This window comes from Xenopus tropicalis, chromosome 5 (assembly GCF_000004195.4).
Source record: "Xenopus tropicalis strain Nigerian chromosome 5, UCB_Xtro_10.0, whole genome shotgun sequence".
Lineage (NCBI taxonomy): Eukaryota > Metazoa > Chordata > Amphibia > Anura > Pipidae > Xenopus > Xenopus tropicalis.
In genome coordinates, this window is record NC_030681.2 from 53,344,100 (window position 1) to 53,361,813 (window position 17,714).

At 38.3% G+C, this 17,714-nt stretch overlaps 1 protein-coding gene across 6 annotated transcripts in view; it reads left to right on the forward strand.

The window, feature by feature from the left end:
* Window positions 1–17,714, forward strand: part of scaf8 (SR-related CTD associated factor 8) — a 100,682-nt gene that overhangs the window by 48,997 nt on the left and 33,971 nt on the right. For 2 of the 6 annotated variants that reach the window (XR_208642.3, XM_031903015.1), the window contains 7 exons: window positions 83–183; window positions 302–415; window positions 965–1,121; window positions 1,644–1,843; window positions 3,673–3,808; window positions 5,884–5,952; window positions 10,962–12,603. Coding sequence is in view for 3 of the 6 variants with exons in the window: in XM_031903015.1 (XP_031758875.1) it covers window positions 83–183; window positions 302–415; window positions 965–1,121; window positions 1,644–1,843; window positions 3,673–3,808; window positions 5,884–5,952; window positions 10,962–12,589 (2,405 nt within the window). In the remaining 3 variants the exon portion in view is untranslated. Of the gene's footprint in view, window positions 1–82; window positions 184–301; window positions 416–964; window positions 1,122–1,643; window positions 1,844–3,672; window positions 3,809–5,883; window positions 5,953–10,961; window positions 13,231–17,714 lie in introns of those variants that run through there. The other 4 variants (XM_004914646.4, XM_002931527.5, XR_004222838.1 and 1 more) reach the window with 2 other exon arrangements.

Sequence of the window (17,714 nt, forward strand, 5' to 3'; positions counted from 1 at the left end):
TATTTAAATATAACTGTGTATATTAATTATTTTAGTTTGGCTCCGAAGATGGCAGACATTTTTTTTTTTTTTTTTTTTACAGTTTGCAGCACCACGCTTTGGGTTGGTCAAGTTGACAAAAAAGCCACACAGCAGGATTTGACCAATGTATTTGAAGAGTTTGGACAGATTGAATCAATAAATGTAAGGACTCTCTTACAAAAGTATTATGTATCTGTATTTACTGTGAACTAACTCATTTAATTGCATTGTGGAAATTTCTAAATACTATTAGTAAAGCAAACATTATCATTTTATTCAGATGATTCCACCAAGGGGCTGCGCATATGTCTGCATGGTTCATAGACAAGATTCCTACCGGGCTCTTCAGAAGCTTAGTTCTAGCTCATGTAAGATTGGATCCAAAATCATCAAGGTATGTTATATATTTCTTAATTAGGTGTCCACACTTTTCCATAGTACACGCATGGGATTTGTGGGATCCATTTTGCACAACGCTTGTATGGTGGTGAGCAATGTTTCCTGTAAGGCGTGTGCACACAAATTTTAAGACCAGCGCACGCAACAAATTGTAGTGTGCGCAAAAAATATTCTGAGCTGAGAACACCAATTTTTTTTTAAAAAAAAATGTGTGCACAAAAGAAATTATTTGTGCACATAGCCGAGAAGGAATTAGAGGGAACATGAGTGATGAGGCATAAAGAAAATTATCAACATCATTATTATTATGTGTGTGTCCATGACCTGGGGCAGGTGTGATTTCCCACTGTACTCTGGATTATTTAACAACTGTACAGTTAGTGATTCAGAAACTGACCTTTGCAATTGAAAACAGTATTCTTAAACTCTACTCCCTGTGGCACTTCAGCATCTGCTAACACAAAAAGTTTTGCAATGCTTTTTTTCTACTAAAATATGTTATAATTCTCTGTTGTATTTATTGTTCCTTTTGCATTTTTTTTAGATTGCTTGGGCTTTGAACAAAGGTGTGAAAACAGAATATAAGCAATTCTGGGATGTTGATCTTGGAGTAACATATATACCATGGGAAAAAGTCAAAGTTGATGACTTAGAAGGATTTGCTGAAGGTGGAATGATTGATCAGGAGAGTGTGAATAATGGTAAACCAAAACTTTTTGAGTTTAAGGTTTTAATTCAGTATTACAGTTTTGTGAATGCTCTTATGGCAGCCAATCAGAGTTTTCTCCAAACTATTTTAGGAATATAAAAAGACAATGAAGGGCCCTAAGACAGGAGTAATTCCTGAAACTAAATTGCACCTTTTTTTTTTGTCTTAATATATAGAACAATTGTTCTGCTTTTGTTCACGTCCCTTTGATTATTGCTAGAGTACTATTTTCTGAAGCAGATTCAAATCTTCATAAATTCTTGTTTTTTTTTTTATTTGTTTAGTCTTAGCAAGTAGCTCCTCAGTCCTTATGAAGACACTTTAAATGAACAAAGTACATAGTCAAGAATTAAATTACATCTGCGCATGTAGCCTAATGCAAATGTTAAAGAAAAATGCTGTGTATTTAATTATTATTGTTATCTTATATAAATATTATAATGATTTTCTATTTTGACACTGTTTTGTCTGTCCTTAAAAGTAAGTTGCTTAAAACAGCTTTATTGCATTTCAGACTGGAAAGCGCAGAAAAGTTCTGAAGCAGTTGGTGCTAAAGAGTCCACACCTGATAATGCAACAGTAGTCCCTACTACCATTGTCACCTCTGCTCCCATTCCAGTTGTCACTACAGCTGCCCAGGCTTCAGCTGTTCAGAAGAATTCTACAGTAACCTCACAGCCTGAGGCATATACTCAGCCTGTTGCAGTGCTTCAGGTATGACATAAAGGAATTAAGGGTGTTTTTTAATAAAGAAGAAATAAACCCATCTTGGCTCCCTTCAAAATTACTCTGACCTCCATAACCTTTCCACCAGTGACCCCCTCAATTTCTCCATTCATTGTACCTAGTTTTAAAAAGCAGAGTAGTCAGCAGGCACCTTCTTGCACTGCTTCACGCCCTCTTCTTTTAAATCATCAACAACAAGCACATACTGTTGAAGCCAGGTCCAAATTGGCCTCAACTGCTCATACTGTTATTGAAAGATTGCAGGATAGAGGTTAAAACAAGTCTCGATACTGAAGAACCTCTTTATTCAACTCCACAAGCCCACTGTTTTTAAGTCCTCTTAAAACTAAAATTATACTTAAATAAATTAGCATATTTTGACATTCCAACTATCATATCCAGCTTCTTTTGTACACCCTCCTAAAAACCTAATCCATAGAGCTACAGTTCTGCAAGACATTTATCTTCATGTCCCTGGCAAATACATTACCTACTTTCTATAACGCTTTAAGGAATACTATAATCACATAATTACCTTAATTTAAGACTGTGTTAATTTTCTTTCACATTAGGGATTCATATTTCATAACTGTATATAGTGTATAAGTACAATTAGTCTTAATTTTCCTAGGGTAAGCCTCTTTATCTCTTCTCATTCTCATTGTTAAATAAGTCACATACATTACAAGCAGACCTGCGGTAAATGTTGAATGATCACAATGGAATTGCACAGTTTCCTAAACCCTTAGAAATAAGGACACATATTCTACATCTAGTGCATCCCCAACCCTTTTTTCCCTTGAGCAACATTTAAATGTAACAAAAAGTTGGGGAGCAATACAAGCATGATAAAAGTTTCTAGGGGTTGACCAATAAGGGCTGTGATTAATTTTATTTTGTTTCAAACAACACGACACAACTTAATCAGTGCAATGGCATTACAGTGTGGGTGTAAAGACCAGAGTTAAAGTAGTTTAGAATTACATTAATTGTAAAAGCAATAAATGGAGACACTAAAGGCACTATGCAAACATCTTGGGAAAGATATTATGGAAGTTTACCGTTGGTTTATTTAATTTGTAAATATTTTTTAGCAGACTTAAAATTCCAAATTATGTAAAGACTCCTTCTCCAGAATACCCCTGGTCACAAGTAATAGATCTCATACCTGTATCACTTTAAAAACATTCCTGGTGCAGTTCCTTTAAAATTCACCCTTACCTGCCATGTTTATGGCAAGGGTTCACTAAGACGATCCACTGCTTTCCTCTGCTGGTAATTTTTTTAGACGCAGAGGAAAGCAGTTCTGCTCTTATGCGCACAATCCTGTGACAGGCATTGGTCTGTGTGGAGTTTCACAGACTGCATATCAGCACAAAACCACACATATACGCATTTTTGTGCAGGAAAGCATTGAATATGCTTAGCTGGGCTACAGTTATTGTAAAGTGATGGTAGCTACATTACATGCAATCAGTTCACCCCTTCTGCTTAGATATTCCATGATATGTCCATGATTTTTCCTTATGTTCTGGTAACCTTACCTTTGGCCCCTTTTATACATTATGTGGCTGAAAGTATCCACACATCTTCCTGCCCTGCACCTCATTCCCAAACTACAATATTAATTTGAACTTCACCACTTCCTGCTGGTGCCATTGTCCAGGCGCTTGATCCAAAAAATGAAACAATGCCAAGGTGGCCCCACATAGAGTATCAGTGGCATGAAGCTTGTAGGTAATGCTTTTATTAGCTTGTGCAGGGCTTTTTTTTTATAGGCTATATTGTTTTAGTAACTTTTCTGTTATTGAAAACAGATACCAGTTGCTCCAGCTGTAAGCCTAGTTCCGCCAGCATTTCCTGTCTCAATGACTGTACCTCCACCAGGCTATTCTGCAATTCCACCACCTCCTTTCATGAGGGCTTCTTTTAATCCTTCGCAGCCACCACCAGGTAAGTTATATCTTAACTGGTATATTTTAGTTAAAGGAATACTGTCATGATTTATATGGTATACTTTTTTTTCCCTAAATTACACTGTTTAAATAGCAAATAATTCACTCTACCGTTTCAAATTTTATTTTTAAACAGTCAAATTTATATTGGTGTGTAGGCAGCCGTCTCAGTGCATTGTGCCTGAGTCTGAGCTTTCAGAAAGAGCCTGCGTTAAACATTAAAACTGCTTTCAGGTAACCTATTGTTTCTCCTACTCCTATGTAACTGGTGGAGTCCCAAGCCGGACTTGGATTTCTTACTATTGAGTGCTATTCTGATATCTACTGGGAGCTGCTTAACACCTGCTGCATTTCACTGAAACAGTCAAAGTCACAATCTTTGGAAAAAATAGCAATACATACAAAGATTTAGACAGGCAGTTTGGCCAGTATCTGCTTTGCTGACTGTCTTGCCTTGAATGGAAACTCAGAGAGTTAGTTTAAACAAACAATATCAATTGATCAGTTTATAACTGTTCTTAATGGCTTTACCCCAATCCACTTCACAGAGTGCAGGGAATATGTTAAAGAAGTATTCAAAATCTTTTTATATTTGAAAAGGGGGGTCAACTGACCCCAGCAGCCAAAAAACTATTGCTCTGTGAGGCTACACTTTTATTGTTATTATTACTTTTTATTACTTATTTTTCTATTCTAGTTCTATCTTATGAATATATCAGTCCCTAATTCAAACCACTCCCTGGTTGCTAAGGTAATTGGAACCCTAGCAACCAGATAACCGCCTCAATTCCCAACTGAAGAGTTGCTGGACAAAAAGAAAAATTATAAAAAAAAACAAAACATATATTAAAAATGAACACCATTTACATATTATATCAGAATATTACTGTCTACATCATGCTAAAATTTAACTCAAAGGTAAACAACCCCTTTAAAGGGGTCAATTTAAAATGGGAACGCAATATGAAGAATGAGTTTGCAGTTAGCTTAGCAGTGTCCTGTGGCTACCACCCGTAATCAGGCAAACAGCAGATGAGTGGTCTAAAACTTAATAGAAGTTTCTTATTTAGTTTAGCAGTAGTAAGTACTCCCCAAAAGAGATTAGAATATACAATTTGGTGCTGTTACAAACCAACTGAACAACAGAAACACTGTATTCGTATTTATTCTATCCTTCATTTTCAACGATTCGGCCAAATTTTGAATTAATCTTAAAAACTTGAATCGATAATTAGTTTGAAATTTGAAAATACAACTGCCATTAACTTCTACATGAATTCTTCAGATTTTTTAACAAGAGTTTAATTTGTGAATTGCAGTAAAAACTTGATAAATTGATAAAGCTGCCCCTTAGTATATGCTAAATGAAGAATGCTTATAGAATATCTAAACTTTTCTTTAAAGAATTAGCTTAACCTGCAAACATCTACCAGTAGCCTAGAGAAAGTTGCTTAAATAATCTAATACTGGTCACAACTATTTTATTCTTAAATGTTGGTTATAAAAACTGTTAGGGTTCCTGACCGCAGACTGTAGTGTAGTGACTTGTGGGAGCCCTCCTGCCAGGACAAAGACGTATACGGGAACAAGAAGGACACAACCACAATGGAAGTTCAAACTTGTTCAGTTTATTCTTACGTGATCATAGCTTTTATACCCCTTGTGTATGTGCAGATACAAAGGAATCATTATAAAAATAGTAGAACCTCATTAGCTTCAAGGATGGCTAATGCGGGACAGGAATTTTAAGGAGGACACAAGGAGTGGAAGAGGCGTTAGTGCACAGATAAGATTAAGTTGTTTTTCAAAATGTGTATTTAGTAAGGTGCAAGCTGTACAAGGGTACTATTTGTGAAAAACAACTATTATGGGATGTTCAAGCCTTGCTGTTTGCTGTTACAAAATGGAGATACATTTCTAGAATGGAGTATGATATGCTAAGCATCAAAGTATCAAAATACATGTATATATGAATATATGATTATATCGATATTAGAATATAGGATATTATATCAAACCTTACACAAACTTTTTAAGAATATTAGTTTAACATTTTATTTGATCATCTTGCAGGTTTTATCCCACCTCCTCTTCCTCCACCTGCCATTCCTCCTCCAGCTATTAGCTCTGCACTTCCAGCAGGTAAGAGATAAGCTTTGTTTCCTCTGTGAGCAATGGGTAAAAGCTTTAAAATAATAGTTCGTACACCAAGGCATAAGTTCAACTTTTCAGTGCACTGTTCAGTTTGTGTGCTTTGTAAAAACGGAGTAAGCTTAATCAGAAAGGTCTATGTAAATACAGCCATGAGCACTCACAGAAATGCTGCACTGACTTCTCTGTCAAAAAAACCCAGTATTTCTTGTCTCCTTCCTTGTCTCTGTAATTCCTGTGCCAGAGTCTGTGCAGCTCTCTCCCCACTCCCCTCTCCTGCTCCCCCCTCCTTCAAGAATGCTAAGAACAACCCCCCCCCTTAGGAATGTGATCTGAGCCATAGAGCATGTACAGGTATGGGATCCCTTATCTGAAACCCCATTATCCAGAAAGTTCCGAATTACGGAAAGGCCATCTTCCATTAGAAGCAAATAATTCTAATTTTTTAAAATGATTTCTTTTTCTCTGTAATTATAAAACAGTATCTTGTATTTGATCCCAACTAAGATCGAATTAATCCTTATTGGGGGCAAAAGAAGCCTTTTGGGTTTGTTCAATATTTAAATGATTTTTAGCTGACTTAAAGGACAAGGAAAGGCTAAGTCACTTGGGGGGCAAAATGTTAGGCACCCCCAAGTGACTTAAATTGCCTACCTTGTACCCCGGGCTGGTGCCCCTGTTCGGAGAGAACAACACCCTCCCGGGGTAGCTGCAGCACTTCCTCCTTCCTGTTTCTTGTGCGTGCGCATGTGCAGTAGAGTGACAAAGCCGAACTTTAACAGAAAAGTCGGTATTTTACTCTACTGCACATGCGCCGGTCGTGGGGTCCCAGCAAAACGAAGCAGGAAGGAGGAAGCGCTCGCTACAGGTACCCCGGGCTGGTGCCCCTGTAAGGAGAAAACAGCACCAGTTTCTGAAATGTAGATATATTTAATTACAAATTTTATACAGTTTCTGAAATGTCACTCTTCCAGATTTTACTTTGCTTGGGAGGTAGCAGAGCAGTTTCAGTATAGTTAAAACAGGCCTGTCAGTACATTTTTAAAGATGGGGCAGCAAGCAGTAGATTTGATTTTTTTTCCCTCCATTGTCAATTCAAAATGTGACACTAGCTTAATACTTGTTTAAAAAAGCAATGTATCCCTTTTCATATCAGACTGTTGAAGATTTATCCCAGCTTTTGCTAACAACCTGAAGTCAGCCTTAGGGTAAGGCCTCACAGAGTGTTGGCTCTGCTGCTGTCATTATGGAGTTTTTTTTCAGCCTGAGAGAAGCTCAAAAGGTCAGCTGCTTTTGTGTTTTCAGACCTAACTCCAATCTGCTCCACTTTGTGCATCTTGGGGTGGATGTTGCAGGTCTTAGAAATCTGTCAAGGAAATAAAATAAACCATGCTGCATTTATTTTAGTTTAATACTGGCACTGCTGTTGACCTGTGTACATGCTTTACCAAAACTTAACTGAGCATACATGTATGGCACAAGAGGTCTTTTATGACACTTAAACGACTGCCTCCAATCAATAAAAATGATCCTTTATCTCATCTAGATTTATAGCAATATGCTGTAGTGACAACTTAAAATATATTTAAAAGATAAAAACCTGTAAGATAAGCAGTAGCCAGTGGACACAGAGTGTTGGCTCTGCTGCTCTTAGCCTGCATTTTTTCCTGAAGGAGAACAGAGGCCCAAAAATGCCATTATCTGTGTTTTGTGGGCGACCTTTGCTCCTTTTACCTAAACTCAAGAAGATGTTCCACAGTTCCCTTCCACAGCTCTGTCTATATTCACTAAAATCTCAGCCTGCATAAAAAACCCAGACTGAAAGCATCTGAGCCAACACTCTGTGTGCCCATTGTCTTATATTCACTTGTGTAATAAGCTCACAATCTCTAGGCTTTGTGTAATTAGCTTCTCCTCTGCAAACAGTAACTCAACAGAACCAATAAGTGGTTTCATTTTCTTGTTTAGTGCAAATAATAGACACAAAGTATGTATAGCACAATTCACATTCTTTCAGCTCATACTAAAGAGGGTGTATACTGCCCATTTAAGAGTATTTATTTCTTTATTCATGAGCTCTTTATTTGTTAAATGGCCTACACTGTACCTGCCACAATGTTATGTGCTTCCCATTACATTGAATCAAAGGTCTCCCTGTGCCATTGTATTGTTGTCTCAAAGCTTTTTATTTACAGATATAAGTTACATAGTTAAGTTGGGATGAAAAAAGGCCAAATCCATCAAGTTCAATCTTTCCAAGTGAACTCCAGCACACACACAAACCTATCCTGAGCTATCTATACACTCACATGCATAAACTATACACACCAGCATCAATGCCAATTGTAGATTTTAGTATCCCAGTGGCCTTGAATAATATGCTTGTACAAGAAATCATCAATCACAACATCACTAAGAAGAGCATTCCACAACCTCACTGCCCTAACTGTGAAGAAACACCTTCCGTTCCTCTAATCGTAAGGGGTGGCCTCTGGTGCGCTGATCATTTTTATGGGAAAAAAGAACATCCCCTATCTGCCTATAATCCCCTCTAATGTACTTGTACAGAGTACATTTTTTCCAGAGAATACAACCCCAACCCTGACAGTCTAACCTCATAGTTTAAATCTTCCATCCCCCTTACCAGTTTAGTTGCACGACTCTGCACTCTCTCCAGCTCATTAATATCCTTCTTAAGGACTGGAGCCCAAAACTGCACCGCATACTCAAGGTGAGAAGATGAGGCCTTATCAGGGAACCTATAAAAGAGCCAAATTTATGTTTTCATCCCTTGAGTCAATGCCCTTTTTTATACAAGACAGCACTTTATTTGCTTTAGTAGCCACAGAATGACACTGCCTGGAATTAGACTTGTTAGAACTTGTTATCTAAAAAAAATCCACTGATCCTTTTCAATTAAGGTTACCCCCAACACACTACCATTTAGTGTGTAACTCACATTTAAATTATTCCAACTAAAGTGCATAACTTTGGACTTTTCAGTGTTGAACCTCATTTTCTATTTTGCTGGTTTTCAATTTGTCAAGTCGCTCTGCAAAGTGTCAGCATCCTGCATGGAACTTATAGTTTTGCACAATTTAGTATCATCAGCAAAAATAGAAACCATACTTTTAATGCCCACCTCCAGGTCATTAATAAACAAGTTAAAAAGCAAAGGATCAAGGACAGACCTTCACTACTTCACTAACTTGTCTAATTAGAATATGTTCCATTTAACACCACTCTCTGTAATCTAACCTTCAGCCAGTTCTCTATCCAATTACAAATATTATTTTTCACATCAGTATTCCTGATTAGTATTCTGTATTCTGTTATTCTGTGTGGTACTGTATAAAATGCTTAAGTAAAGTCTAAGTAGATGACATCCACTGCAATCCCAGCATCGAGGTTCCTGCTTGCTTCCTTTCTTATTAAAGGCAATTAAATTAGTCTGGTACATTCTGTTACACATACAACCATGCTGGCACGAAAGCTTTTCTACCACTGATGTCAGACTATCAGGCCTATAGTTCAGGTTGTGAACGGGATCCCTTTTTGAATAATGGCACGACATTAACAAAATAATTAAATAGTAAGCATACTGACACAGGGGTAATGAAACCTATACAATACCCACAGATTATGTCACAGGTATTTGGGATCACAGTGGTCACCTTGAAAGCCCTGGGTTATCACAATTGACTGAGCCTACTTGAATCTAAGCTGTTTTAAGATTTGTTTGTTTTATGCTGCTTTAATATGCAACAGACCTTTTCTCGCTATGCATCTATGATACTGTATGAAACTATATGGATCAGTAAATTCTGCACTATATTATTAAAAGTTATGTTTTAGCAATATTTCACTCTGCATGTGTGGGTTTTTTTGTTTTCCCACTTTGTGTTTGTAATCAACTGATTGAAAGGTCTGAAAAACCATGTGTGACGCCATGGGCTTAGATAATGAGGACAGGGTAGTACTGTTTTACTTTGATGTTAAAGTGACAATACACATTGCAATCTCACCAAAAGAGCGGGTCTTCTCCTAAGGTGGCCGATATCGGGCCTATTCAGTCATTTGGCCCTAGAGCAGGCATAAGCGCTGTTGGACCGAGGACAACATCAACAATCCAGTGCGGTCCCCGATTCCAATGGAGAATGAAAACTGCCCCATCAAGATCTGCCCAATTTTATGCAGGATGTTGGTTGGGTAGGCCCGTCAGTGATACATACAAGAGCAGATAAGCAGCCGAATCGGTCTAAAAGACTTGAATCAATAGCTGAGATCTGCCCGTGTATGGCCATCTTTAAGGAGGTCATACTCGTTCAGATTTTAGTCACCTTCTGACAAATGTTCGGATATGCAACAATCTGAAACTAACATTCAGACTAAAATTGTAGGATAAACCTAAAAAATAACAAATCGGAACATGTTCTAAACATGAAATAGTAGGCAGACACCAATTGTACAAAAGTGACTTCCTGGAAATGCATTGTAGGTCTCCAAAGGATATCGTCCGATACAGAATACATGTGCAGATTTTATTATCCGACCAAAATTTTCTAACCTGGCCGTTCAACTAAATGACCAATCACCATGGTACGAAAATTATCGGGACGATATTTCTGATCCCACACATAGTCCAAAAATCGTAGGAAACTAGGTTTTCTACGATTTTATTGGTGCGTGTATGGCCAGCTTTAATCATGACATGATATTTATTTGCAGCTAACTACTGTGCTTATGACTGTGGCTTTTACACACCAAATCTATTGTTCTTTTTTGGAAGAGACTTTCTTATCTGGTAACTTTGCTTTTTCGTGAAAGCCCATTATGTAATATATGGTATCTTTAGGCATTGGTTGTTAAAACTGGTGTTCTCATTTATGAGTTTAGAGTTTTGTTTTATAGAATGTTTATGCTTGTTATTAACATCTTAATTTATGTAACCTGAAACAGTTAATGAAGTTGAAATGTTCTTTATTCTTGTTTTCACTCAGCTACTCAAAGTACAGTGAACAGCAACACTGGAATATTAGGTGTGCAACCACCATCATCAGTTACAGCAAACTTGCCTCATGTAAACATCACTACTCGAATGACGGGTATGCCTTTGTTAGATGTTCGCCAAGGCTTGCTTTCACAGACTGCATCAACAAGGTTCACTTTGTTACATCCAGGAATACCTCCACTCCCACCACCACCAAGAAGCATGCTCCCTCCAGGACTGATTGACCCAAATATTCATCCATTGCCTTTCCCTCTAGGGGATATGGTGTCTCTTTCTGACAGATCTTTTGGAGTCCAAGGCAGATTAGATGCCGATACTGTTAATGTAAAAGAAAAGAGGCAGCCTTTGCCAAACAGTAATATTCAGGAGGGAGATCAAGATTATCGTTTTCCTCCAGTTGAAAGTCGCCAAAATACATGTAAACCATCTACGGAAAAACATGAAAGCGAGGCAATCTCAAGTGCAGGCAACAAAGAAATGCAAGGAGTAAGAGGTACAGATGAAAGTGTTCAAGCAAGAAATGCAGATGATGACCATGAGCCACAGGACATGGCTGTTGTAGATCCTTCTGAAAGTCAAGAAAAATCTATGGATGAGACTGGTGTAGCTCATTTATCAAGTGAGGAGTTACATGGGGATGAAAGAAAGCCTGATACAGATGCCTTTGAAGGTTTAAGACGGCCTGTCCAACAAGGATATGACAATAAGGGAACAAATATTCTAGATGCTCATGAAGGCCAAGTAAGACAACCACTAGATGACAAACAACATTTTAGAGGCCCAGCAATAGACATGTTAGCACCATTTCAAAGGTATCCAGGAGAGATTTTTCCTCGCCCAGCTTTAGGGAGAAGGGATCACTTTGGAATGCCGTATTTAGAGACACATGATCGTTTTGGCAGGCCATCTATGGAGAGTCCTTTTAGACCACCTCTTTTAGATGGCAGAAACCATTATGGGAGGCCACCAATGGATGGTAGAGAGCATTTTGGAAGACCACCTCCAGATATAAGAGAAAATCATGGAAGAACATTTGTGGATAGTGCTGGGAAGCAATTACATTTCCCAGCAGAAAAGCCATGGGGACATCAAGAAGATTTTGATGAAAGACCCCACCCTTCTTTCATTGGTTTTCAAGGACTAAAGGGCTTTCATGATGAAAGGCATCATCATGGAAACTTTAGACAGGAGCATCGAAATACTCCAAACTGGAACAGAGGGTTTGAACAAGCTAAACATAGGGATTTTGATGACCGTCGTCACTCATGGGAAAGACAGGTTGATAGGGATGAAAGAGATTTTGATTTCCGTAGAGAAGTTAATGGTGACCCTTTTGGAAGAGAGAGACAGTCCGAAAACTGGGCACCTCCACAGCCTCAGCCACATGCTTTTGAGTATTTCCCAGAGGCCACTTCTGCTCAGAACAGTAGCGACCCTCAAGTTAATGGAGAAAAAGCAGAGACTAGCAATCAAAAAGAAACTGTAAGCAAATCTGATGATCTTGAACTCTGTGAACAGAAAGAGACTTCAGTTAAAGAGAGCGAAGAGAATGACACCAAGAAAACTGAGACAGAAAGTCAAATTGTGGTTGAAAGCACAGAGACTGAAGGGACATAATCATCACTCAGTAGGTAAAGATACCTTTTGTAAAGTTGTTGCATCTCTGTAATAGATTAAAGGCTGATTGGACCTTATTAGTTTGCTTATTGTCAGCCATACTTAAATTAATCTGAAGTAACTATTCACCTTTCACTTAAATAACTGACTTGTATAGACTGCTTTTAAAAAAGAAAAAAAATTTGAAAAATGATAGGTAGTTTTTTAATTTGCAAACTAGAAATCACAATTATTGTCCCCACCTTGCTTTTAACCTTAAATAGGTCTTTAATAACCTGTCAAGCAAAGAGACTTCCTATGGAAGAATTTTTTTTTTTTTTAGTTTTTTTTCTGCCATTGGGTTGGATATTGTAACTAAGCATTTCAGGCTGCTCTTGAATTTTAAAATGTAGACAAAGCTGTGATTGATAATATGTTACGTAAAAATTGCTCTGGCAATCTTTGCAGATCGCAGTACCAAGACACAAAAATGTTTATTTTTTTTTGTAAAATTGACTTTACAATTCATGTAATTATCCAAAGTTTATGTGTTTGTGATTTGTTTCTTGTACTGCAGTGAGTAAAAAAAGTAATATGGAAAGTATGTTTCAATGTTGGGTGCATTATGTTTTTAGATCCTAATAAAACATTTGTTTGATAACAGTGGTCCAGGTAGTGTATTATTTGAACTTGCACTATATTTGTTGCACTTGCTTATTTAAAGGGCAACTTAAGCCTCACAAAGGATTAGTCTCAAACTGATGTACCTTATCCACAAAGCTTACTTTTAACAGGCCATCAGGGCTTTGTCAGCTAGTGTGTGCTCTCCTGTTCTTTACTAAAGCTTCTCATATTTCTGGTCTAGGTCAGTCAATACCCTATTGTTGGCTGCAGTGCTCTAGGCTGGTGTAAAATTGCCTTCTGGGCTTCCTGGCACTGTGATTTCACATGAACACACTTAATTTACTTGTCATATCACTTCCAGGCTCAAACAGAGATGCTTTTGGGACAATACATTTTGACAAAGTGGTATGAAAAACCTTTTATAAGCTGTTCCTTTGTGGGGCATTGATTTGTCATTTAATCATGTCTTTTTATCATTTACATGAAGGTCAAACCACATGCATAAAGTTTTGTTGTCCTATTAGCAAACTGCTTAAAGCACAAGAAAATTTCACTTCACTGTGTTGTAGGTAACCCCGCCGCTAAATAGAATTGCTTAGTTTTTTTCCTTGGGTCAGCGTTCCTTTTAGGAAAAAAGAAACACTGCCCCAGAGTGAATCGGGGTTTCTTGTTCTACGTTAAATTTTTGAAAGAATATTTAATACTTCAAAATAAGACCATGTTCTTTTGGTATTTTAGACAAATTAACTTAGTGTTTTAGCTAGCTTGTGAAAATGTTTTGTTTTTTTTAGATAGAAGCAATTATTGGACTTGCTGGCACTTAAATATTCTTGTGAATATTCAAAGGGATAGTGACACTTTCAGGTCTTGCCAGAACTGTATTCTTCATGAAAAATGTGCCTATAGGTCCTTTTAACCAGTGCAACTTCTGTGGTACTGAGGGATGGAATTTTTCTGGCCTACGTGGTGGAGGGCCGATAATGGAAGCCAGTTTTGATCACTTCCCTTTTTAATCCCCACCCATATTAACACAAAAAGACAAATGATTGGTGTTCACTGCAGGGATATCACTCATCACTCCTATGAAAGATATTCATTAAGTCATATTAACACATACCCTTAAATCCATATTATTATTAACATTTATTTATGAAGCGCCAACATATTCTGTAGCGCTGTACAATAAGTGGGTTTCATACATTGGACATACAGAGTAACATTTAAAGCAATCAATAACCAATGGCTTCTTCTGCCCTGTGGATAGCACAGCAACTCTGGCACATAATTATACACATTAGGAACATCTATTTCCAAATGCTAACAAACTCCCAGAACAGACCTCGACCAGGATCACCTCCCACATGCAGCATAGGGCAGGCAGAGCATGGCACACATGGGCAGCGTATGGCAAACTCATGCAGTGTAGGGCAGGCAGAGTATGGCGCACACAGGCAGGGTGGGGCAGGCAGAATATGGCGCACACAGGCAGGGTGGGGCAGGCAGAGTATGGCGCACACACAGGCAGGGTAGGGCAGGCAGAGTATGGCACACACAGGCAGTGTAGGGCAGGCAGAGTATGGCACACACAGGCAGTGTAGGGCAGGCAGAGTATGGCACAAACTGGCAGGGTAGGGCAGAAAGAGTATGGCACACACAGGCAGGGTAGGGCAGGCAGAGTATGGCACACACAGGCAGAGTATGGCATGCACAGCAGCATGGGGCAGGCAGAGTATGGCACACACAGGCAGCATAGGGCAAGCAGAGTAGGGCACACACAGGCAGCATAGGGAAAGCAGAGTAGGGCACACCCAGGCAGCATAGGGCAGGCAGAGTATGGCACACTCAGGAGTTTTTTTTTGCAGAAGGGGGTGTGAGAGAAGAGTGGCTGAAAGGAAAAACCTCAGCAAGGATAAAACAGTAGTAATCCCTCCCTACAGGAAGTAGTATCCTTCTCCATATGAGAATGCAGCAGTAACGCCAAAATAAAAAACAAATGGACTTCTTTGGGTAGCAGTGTTAGCTTCTATTTAAGGTACAATAGGACCTCTTTGTGTAGGAAACAACAAATTGGCCTTTCAGAATATAATAACGAGGGTCGGATATCTCCTTTTAAGACTTATGGCACACGTTGATTTTACAGAGAAAAGGGATTTTGCAGAGAATAGGGTAATCAGTCCTGCACCTGTAATATGTACAGTGACAGGAAGGAATGCAATCAACCTGCCACTGTTTATGCAGGGTGGATTTTCAGATTACTGTACATTTCCAGTTTCAGTTCATTTGGTGTCTATTCAGGTTTAGCAAAGGTGTTTTTTATAGTGTCATGACTTCTGCAACTTTCCAATATATATTTGTAGCGGTTTTACAGTTAATTGTTGAATGATATTGGAGCAGCTTTTGACTCTTGAAACAATGAAAATGAAAAAAAAATTGGGGGTGGCATTTTCATTTCAGGTATTTTGATTGAAGAAGGGGGGGAACAAGTAATGCATCTTAAAGGAGAGCTAAGCTCTAAAAATGAACATGGCTAGAAATGTCAGTTTTTATATACTGCACTTACTGCTTACTGCATACTTACTGCACAAGCCTAAGGCTAATGTCCCACGGGAAGATTAGTCACCCGTGGTTAGATAGCTATCGCGGGTGACTAATCTCCCTGAAATGCCTTTTCACCACCAGTAAAGTGAATCGCCGGTGGAAAGCCATATGCGTTGCTTCATTTTCCAAAGTTGCACAAAGTTTCCTCCTGCAGCATCTCTACAGTAATGATTCAGGCTCTAAGCAGCTGTTAAGCTTAGGGGCTGTCTCAAATTATTAAACAGAAAATGAGATTTGCCTGTCATAGAAGCTACTGCTACAGGGCTGATAATTACATTGTGATGCAAATTGCTCTGGTGTTGAAGCTGCCATTTACAAATAATCTGTGTTATTTACTAATCAGCCTTCATACAATAATTGGGAAGTGGATGGTGGGAGACAACGCAAAGGCCATGGATATCTGTCGTCTCATCAATCAGGCCGGTTGGAAGATTTTTATTGGGTGCCTAGCACTGGCAGACGTTTAGTACTGAATCAATGGATAGGGGTTTCCTTAGGTTTCTACCTGCATATCTGGCGATTTAGCTTTGACCGTTTAGTGTAATCTATGAATGACCATTGGTATAGCCATAGGTTAGGCTAGCGGAAGGAAGCTGGCAGGCCCTTGTGTAATGGGTACAGAAAACGTATGTCCTAACAGGTACAGCTTCAGTTACATATGAGTGGATGTAGGTAGTATGGGGATGGGACCCATTATTTGGGATCCTCTTATATGAAATATACTAGTACATTGCAACATGCTCATAAATCTAAAGCCTTGGATATTGCTTAAATTAGGAACATTCTCAAACCAGAACTGAATTATGTAGGAAACAGAAACAGACAAACAGTGCTACAGTAGCACTACATATTCTGGGAAAATCTCTTCTCTGGCAAGCCTCGAGTCAGAGCAAGGGAGCCTATACTCTGATGTTCAACATGTTAACATTTCTATAATTAGTTATTTTGTATACTTTTTTTTTTTATTTTTTTTATTTTTATACAACTAAAATTTCCATATTGGATATCCATGTCAAATTCAACTCCATTTGGTGTTTTCATCAGCCAGGAAAAAAGACAAATCATATATAGTAGTCGGCAAGTCTGAATAGATTGTAAGGAATGCTATTGATGAGCTTTCCCTTACTCATGGCTTGCAAATACCAAACATGGAAGGCAGGGCATCAGTAAGTTCCATAGACAATAAACTGTCAGTATGTACAAAATAGATTAAAAATATGAAAGCTGTATACACAATAACAAGTATACAACAGGTCAGTTTATCTAGGTCAATTTATCTTGGTCATGTTGGGTAGAACCATCAAAAAAGGACTTGTGACAACCCAAAGAAAATTACAGAAAAACAACTAAAATATTTGTTAAAGGTTTTAGAAGAAGGAGGAAAGAAACACCAGAGCCAAACAATGTCAGAAAATGTAGCTATCCACATTGCCAACAATTGAATGTTATCAAGAAAGGACAAACTGAGATTACTGTGTGACAGGAGCCTTTGGAAGGGAACTATTAAACCCGTATAAAAAAATCTGCCCAGTTACCTTTCTTTTCCTAATATGCTTCTTTGATTCAAAGCTTTTGGATGGACACTCCTGGCCCTGCAGGACAACCCCGCTTTAGGTGATAGCACTGCATCCAGGATTTGGTTAAAGACCACACATTTCTTGCAACCAAACCATCATTTTTGGATTTAGCCAAATACTGAACCCTTTCTTAAATATTTGGCGGATTAGTGTACAAAATCCAAACAAAAAAAGTCCTTTTAAAATTTGCATTATGTTAAAGAAAAAATTATTGCCTTCCGTTTTATGACCTTTAAGTTACAGAGTTACATAGTTACATAGGGTTGAAAAAAGACCATTGTCCATCAAGTTCAACCCATCGGAGTAAACCCAGCACACAACCTATACTAACCAATCTATACACTCAC